The sequence below is a fragment of the Nyctereutes procyonoides genome, unplaced genomic scaffold, assembly GCF_905146905.1.
Source record: "Nyctereutes procyonoides isolate TBG_1078 unplaced genomic scaffold, NYPRO_anot_genome, whole genome shotgun sequence".
Classification (NCBI taxonomy): Eukaryota; Metazoa; Chordata; class Mammalia; order Carnivora; family Canidae; genus Nyctereutes; species Nyctereutes procyonoides.
In genome coordinates, this window is record NW_026575130.1 from 8,395,159 (window position 1) to 8,402,650 (window position 7,492).

A 7,492-nucleotide genomic window follows, 5' to 3' on the forward strand; every position below is an offset into this window, starting at 1 on the left:
CCACCACACTATCAACAGATTGTTCCCAGTGATCCAGGCATCTAGGAGGTAGATACTTTACTCACATCACCCCCAATCTTCCACACCACCTTGCCATTCACAAACAAGGTCCTTTTCACAAATGAGGACACTGGAGGTCAGAAAGACTGAGAAATCTTCCCAGTATCACACACATTTATGGAAGGTGTGAACTATGAAGTTATTATTGTCTCCTTTTTAACAGTGGTTTTGATAGGAATAAATAAGCTGGGCCATCATCAAAAGTAAGAGCAAAACATATACTACGCATGTGCATATGACAGTAGGAACCAGAAGTGACAAGGCAGTGTGTTTTGGTGTGAATAACTATTAGCACTTAACATCCACCTGCAGAAACAACATACAAACTATTTCACAGGCTGCTTCTAACAATGACTATCAGGTGTATCAGGGTAGTTCCTATAAACTTGAAAACATTTTCTTGCTCTTTTCAAAGAGAAAGTTTTTAACGTGTATGGTATTCTTGTGATTCATATGTGACAGAAATTGAAATGGCTTTAAAGGAAAGAAATTGGGAGGGATATAGGCGTCGGAGTTAGCTACACAAGAGAAATTATAATTTATCAGGATATGAATAACAGATGTAAAAGTTTTCTTGAAAAAAGAAAGGCGGTTGTGCTCCTTAGTATTTACCCAATGAGCTGAAAACAGGACCACAAAGAAAACCTACACACAAATATTTATAGGGGCTTTATTCATAATTGCCTAAGATTGGAAGCGACCAAGATGTCCTTCACGAGAAGAATGGATACATAAACTGTGGTATATCCATACAGTAGAATATCACTCATGAATAAAGTGACCCATCAAGCCATTAAAGGCATGAAGGAATCCCAAATGCATACTGCTAAGTGAAAGAAGCCAATTTGAAAAGCTACATACTGTCTGAATTCAATTTTATAACATCCTGGAAAAGGCAAAACTATGGAGAGAGTAAAAAGATCGGTAGTGGTCAGGAGTTGCGGGGGGAAGAGATCAATAAGGGGATCACAAAAGATTTTTAGGGCATGAAAACTATTCTGTGTGATACAATAATGGTGGATATATGCCATTTACATTTATATATTTATCAAAACCCTTACAATGTACAACAAGAGTAAACTCTAAACTATGGACTTTAGTTAATAAAAATATGCATCAATATTGGGTCATCAATTGTAACAAATGTAGAATACCAAAGCAAGGTATTAATAATAGGGGGAAGCGAGGGAGGAGAAGGGATATGGGAATTCTCTGCACTTTCTGCATAGTTTTTCTGTAAGCCTAAAACTGCTTTTATAAAAATAGTCACTTTTTTTTTTTAAGGAAAGGAGGGGAGTCACTATCCACTATCCAGTTTAGCAATGTTCTGCTTAATGCACAGATTAAGTAATGCCATGCTTCTATCAAATGAAATCAGATTTTAAAAAGCACTTGACGGGGGCACCTGGGTGGCTCAGTTGGTTGAGCTTCTGCCTTCCGCTCAGGTAATGACCCCAGGGGATTGAGTCCCGCATCAAGCTTCCCCCAGGGAGACTGCTTCTCCCTCTGCCTGTATCTCTGCCTCTCTCTCTCTCTGTGTCTTTCATGAATAAATAAACAAAATCTTTAAAAAATAAAAGTAAATAAACAAAAAGCACTCAATAAACGAGTGAAAGAGAAATCCTGACCATGTTCCATTTTTCAGCAAAGTCCACCCTAGTCACCTAGAAAGGTTCCTCTGACCAAGAGGAAGAAACAAGACTCCAGAAACTGGACAAATAAAAAAAAAAGCATAACAATCTATAATATATAATTTATAATTCTATGAAGCAGCAGCAAAATTTAAAATTAAAAGAAAAGCTCATTTTAGACTGCATAGCATTTATTTACATAATCTCAGCCTGCTTGTTGGTTTGCAACCTGAGGAGTTTCTTGGGTGAAATTTGAAACTGACCCTGTACCAGATGGGCAAGGAGAGACTGAAGAATGGGACAGGCCCCTCCAGACTGGGAGGGGGCAGTTTTTTGTTTTATTCCTGAAATACAGAATTTTACTTAGAAACTGTTTAAAACCGGGGGAAAAAAAAAAAACTTGTCAAGAAAGATCAGGTGGAGGGGCACCTGGGTGGCTCAGTCGGTTAAGCATCAGACTCGATTTCAATTCAGGTTATGATCTCAGAGTTGTAGGATTGAACTGGGGTAGGTTCCGTGCTGGGTACGGAGCCTGCTTAAGATTCTATCTCACTAAAAAGAAAAAAGGAAAAAAAAAGAAAAGAGAAAACAAGACAAGACTGACCAGGTGGAAAATGGGTTTCTAATAAAATGGAATTTGGGGGCAACAAAAGTATAAAAAGCCACGACAGAGAAACGGCAGCACTGCTTTACTTGAACGATGGCTAATTACTTGCATTTTTTGGCATTGCTAATCACTGAATCTGGGTTTTCCTCTGCATTCCTCACAGAGCATGCACTACACAGTTTTATCATAAAATACCTGCTTTTTAACACACATTTTAGGATAAACTAGGGAAGTGGCAGTTTTAATAAGCAAAGGAACTTATTAGAAGGTTTATCACAAGAGGTTGCAAGACAACTGGATCTCTGCACTCACTCACCAGAATCTTAAACACTTATCTAGAAGCCTTAACAGGGTTCAATCACATATATATCCTAAATATCCTACAAATAGTCTCAGCAACACATTACTCTCTCAAGGTTGCATCCTTGAAATGGCTCTGGCTATAGGAAAGTGAGCGGAATGGACCTTTCAAGGCCAGGAGAGGAGGTGAGGAGCCTCCCACTGCCTGGTCCATCTGGCAGATCAACCAGCATCACATTTTCTCAATGACCTCCTCCAATAAAGCCTCCTTCAGCGTTCTCTCAGGTATCCTTAACTTCTAAAAACTTTAAAGTTTAGAGAGAGAACTCTGGCTTTTTAAAAATCATCCATAATACACTTTTTCCCCTGACCTTCAATTCCATTGAAATAGGAAGCATGGTTCCATTAAGTACAGACTGTTTGGAGACACCTGGGTGGTCGGTCAGTTAAGCACCTGCCTTTGGCTCAGGTCATGATCTTGGGGTCCTGGGATCGAGACCTGCATTGGGCTCCTTGCTCCTGGGGAGTCTGCTTCTCCCTCTCCCTCTGCCTCTCCCCATACTTGTGCTCTCTCCCTCCTCTCTCTCAAACAAATCTTTAAAAAGAATTTTTTTAAAAAGTATAGACTTTTGAAGGCTGACAGGAGTACTAGAGAACTAGAGATGCTATAAACTTCATGTAATTAGAACTACTCGCTTGGGACGCCTGAGTGGCTCAGTCAGTTAACCCCCTCACTCTTGGTTTCAGCTAGGGTCATGATCTCAGAGTTGTGGGACTGAGCCCTGTGTCGGGCTCTGCACAGTCTCCTTGAGGTTCTCTCTCTCCCTCTCTTTCCCCCTGCCCAACCACTCGTGCTCTCTCTCCCTCTCTCTAAAATAAATAAATGGAATCTTAAAAAAAAAAAAACAACTTCTTGTAAACTAATGAAAGCCATAGTTTGCAGTTCTTTGTTCTTTTTTTAAGATTTTATTTATTTATTCATGTGTGAGAGAGAGAGAGGCAGAGACATGGGCAGAGAGAGAAGCAGGGTCCATGCGGGGAGCCCGATGTGAGACTCGATCCTAGGGCTCCAGGATCATGCCCTGGCCCGAAAGCAGACACTCAACCGCTGAGCCACCCAGGCATCCCCCTTTCTTTGTTCTTATAATATTTATAAAACTGTGAAATAGTTCTTTCCTTTCTTCTACCTCTAAGGATAGAAATTATTGGGGGAGGGGAATAATCATAGTTTACCACTTAAAATTGGAAGGATGTACAAAATAGATGGCATAAAATATTTGAGTAAATGATATATTTTTTAAAGTTTCAAATACCAGAGAAACAAATTAAATTAACTTGCTTTCATTTGGGTCCGTCCGCGGGTGCCATCATGGCGGACGCAGCCAGTCAGGTGCTCCTGGGCTCTGGCCTCACCATCCTGTCCCAGCCGCTCATGTACGTGAAGGTGCTCATCCAGGTGGGATATGAGCCTCTTCCTCCAACAATAGGACGAAATATTTTTGGGCGGCAAGTATGTCAGCTTCCTGGTCTGTTTTGTTATGCTCAGCACATTGCAAGCATCGATGGGAAGCGTGGGTTGTTCACAGGCTTAACTCCAAGACTGTGTTCAGGTGTCCTTGGAACTGTGGTCCATGGTAAAGTTTTACAGCATTACCAGGAATGTGACAAGGTCGAGGATTTAGGCTCTGGAAATGTACAGAAAGAAGTCACACCTTCCTTCGACCAAGTTATCAAGGAGACAACTCGAGAAATGATGGCCCGTTCCGCTGCTACCCTCATCACACATCCCTTCCACGTGATCACACTGAGATCTATGGTACAATTCACTGGCAGAGAATCCAAGTACTGTGGACTTTATGACTCCATAGTAACCATCTATCGCGAAGAGGGCATCCTGGGATTTTTTGCGGGTCTTATTCCTCGCCTCCTAGGTGACATCATTTCTTTGTGGCTCTGTAACTCATTGGCCTACCTCGTCAATACCTATGCACTGGACAGTGGGGTTTCTACCATGAGTGAGATGAAGAGTTATTCCCAAGCTGTCACAGGATTTTTTGCCAGTATGTTGACCTATCCCTTTGTGCTTGTCTCTAATCTTATGGCTGTCAACAACTGTGGGCTTGCTGGTGGATCCCCTCCTTACTCCCCAATATATACTTCTTGGATAGATTGCTGGTGCATGCTACAAAAAGAGGGAAATATGAGCCGAGGAAATAGCTTGTTTTCCCGGAAGGTCCCCTTTGGGAAGACTTATTGTTGTGACCTGAGAATGTTAATTTGAAGATGTGGGGCAGGGACAGTGACATTTCTATAGTCCCAGATGCACAGAATTATGGGAGAGAATGTTGATTTCTATACAGTGTGGCGCGCTTTTTTTAATAATCATTTAATCTTGGGAAAATGGGAAAAAAAAACTTGCTTTCATTTGGTTTTCCTAGCCTGACTTCCAACTGAGATGCATTCATTTTTCATTTTTATTAAAATAAAATTTATGGAAAGAGAACAGATCTTATGTATAAAATCTAATGAGTTTCGGTAAATGTATATGTACATTAAACCAACATAATGACCAAGATTAAAAATGCTTCTGGCACCACCAAAATGTCCCTTGTGCTCCCTCCAGTCAATCTCACCCACATCCACAGGCACTCATTGTTCTGATGTCTATCATAGGTTAGTTTTGTCTGTTCTTGAACTTGAGATGAAAGAAATCATATAATATGTTCACTTTTGTATCTGATTTCTTTCTCTTTTTTTTTTAAGATTTTATTTATTTATTCATGAGAGAGAGAGAAGCAGAGACACAGGCAGAGAGGGAGAAGCAGGCTCCTTGCAGGGAGCCTGATGCAGGACTAGATCCCAGGACTCCAGGACCACGCCCTGAGCCGAAGGCAGGCGCTAAACTGCTGAGCCACCCAGGGATCCCTGATTTTTTTGTTCAATGTGGTTTTGGCATTCATCCATGTTGCGTGTATTAGTACTCCTTTCTTTTTTTATTGCAAGAAGTATTCTTTAGTGTGAATATATCATAATTTGTTTATCCATTCTCCTGTCGATGAATGTTTGGATTGTTTTTAGGTTTGGCTCAATGAATGTTTTTATTTCTGTCCAGTTAATAACTAATCGCTGGTTCATAGGTTAAGTATATGTTTAACTTCATAAGAAGCTGCCAAACATTTTTCCAAAGAGGCTGCTCCATTTTATACTCTCACCAGAAATTCATGAGAGTCCTGGTTGTCCCACATTCTTATCCACATCTGGTATTGTCCATCTTTTAAATTTTAAATATTTTAACAAGTGTGACTTAATATTACATTACAATTTTAAAATGCCTTTCCCTGATGAATAATGGTGGTGACCATGTTTTCACGTTAATTGATCATGCATCTTTTGTGAGTTGTGTATTCATATCTTTTGCCCATTTCTTTATTGGGTTTTTTCAGGGTTTTTTGTTTTATTGGTTTATGGTTCTTTGTATATATTCTAGATATAAATTCTTATCTATGCATTACATATATAATATGTATGTCAGATCTATGTCTTACAAATATTTTCTCCCAGTTCGTGGCTTGCCCATTCATTTTCTTAATAGTTTCACTCATGAGCAAAAGAGTTTAATTCTGATGAAGTCCAAGTTATTAATTTTTTTCTTTATGGTTGAATTTTTTGTATGTGTTCAATATACTCTGTTTTTTTCTAGGCACTCTTAGAGTTTCAGCATTTATGTTGTGGTTTGTGATTCATCCTCAATAATTTTTGTATATTTTGTGAGACTGGAGTAGTTTATTTCTCTCTCTCTCTCTCTCTCTCTATATATATATATATATATTCACTGAATATATAGTTCAATTTGGGAAGAACTGACATCTTAACAATACTACCTCATTCAATCTATGAACATTATATATTTCTCCATTTATTTTAAGTCTTCTTTAATTCTCTCATTAATGTTTTTCACTTTTCAGTGTAGAGATTTACATACCTTTCATTAAATTTGTTTGTATTTTATGTTTTTGAATGCTCTTGTAAATGAATAGTTTTCAATTTCATTTTCTACTTGTTTGTTGCTCTTTTATAGAAATAAAATTGAGTTTCGTATACAGACATTGTATCCTGCAACCGTGCTAAATATTTCATTATATAAGGAATTTTTTTTCAGTGAGTCCAAAGCCTAATGTTTCACCCACAAAAGCAGAAGTAAAATTAAAAATAGGATACAAAGTCATGTTTTTTTCTTAAATATCATCTACCTTTGCTCGCCATCAGTCAGGAGCCATCATCAGCAAAAAGAATGAAAAGAAAACCTCTTCCTGGCCCTATGAAAAGTAGATATTAATTCCATTTTTATGGAAGGTAAATGTGAGCTTAGAGAAGTTCAAGATCTTGCCCAAAGTCTCAGAGCTATAGAGTAATGGAGATGCTATCAAGTGATTGAGAGACATACTCCTCAAGTCTGTCTGACTCTAGAACTTGTGCCTAAACCTCTAGTCTCTAGGGCTTCTTTCATTTTGCTAATAATAAGATGGGCTCCCCTCCCCCACACCAGCTCCTGAGACCAGGGCACCAACAGGAAGATATGGGTTACCGTACCGTACCCATTCTTCTGTTGGCTTTTGCCAACTTCTTGGTGTCTACCCTGCTTTGAGAATTCCACATGATAAGGTCCCTCTGGCTTCTGGTTGTGTTATTTGAGAAATAAAGTAGTCTTTTCCAGTGATCCATAAAGATGTGCCTGGAGACTATAAGAAAAAGAGGCAGCCGTTACAGTAAATAAACAGATGTCCTGATTATCAAGGAAGTTTAATTCAGTGCTCAAGACAAGGAAGTCTAATCTGTATGTAAGAAAACAACCCAAAGAATGCATGTGAGTGTTTGTGGAATAACAAATAAATGA

The 7,492-nt window shown here is 39.0% G+C and overlaps 1 protein-coding gene across 1 annotated transcript; it reads left to right on the plus strand.

Annotated features, from left to right (window-relative positions):
- Positions 1–3,955: 3,955 nt before the first annotated feature.
- Positions 3,956–5,003, plus strand: LOC129521213 (mitochondrial carrier homolog 2-like). The gene has a single exon (XM_055342495.1). The coding sequence runs from the start codon at positions 3,968–3,970 to the stop codon at positions 4,877–4,879; it is 912 nt and encodes a 303-aa protein (XP_055198470.1). The 5' UTR covers positions 3,956–3,967; the 3' UTR covers positions 4,880–5,003.
- The last annotated feature ends 2,489 nt before the right edge of the window (positions 5,004–7,492 follow it).

Coding starts and splice junctions, on each gene's coding strand:
- LOC129521213 (XM_055342495.1), top strand. CDS start 3,968: ATGGCGGACGCAGCCAGTCAGGTGCTCCTGGGCTCTGGCCTCACCATC.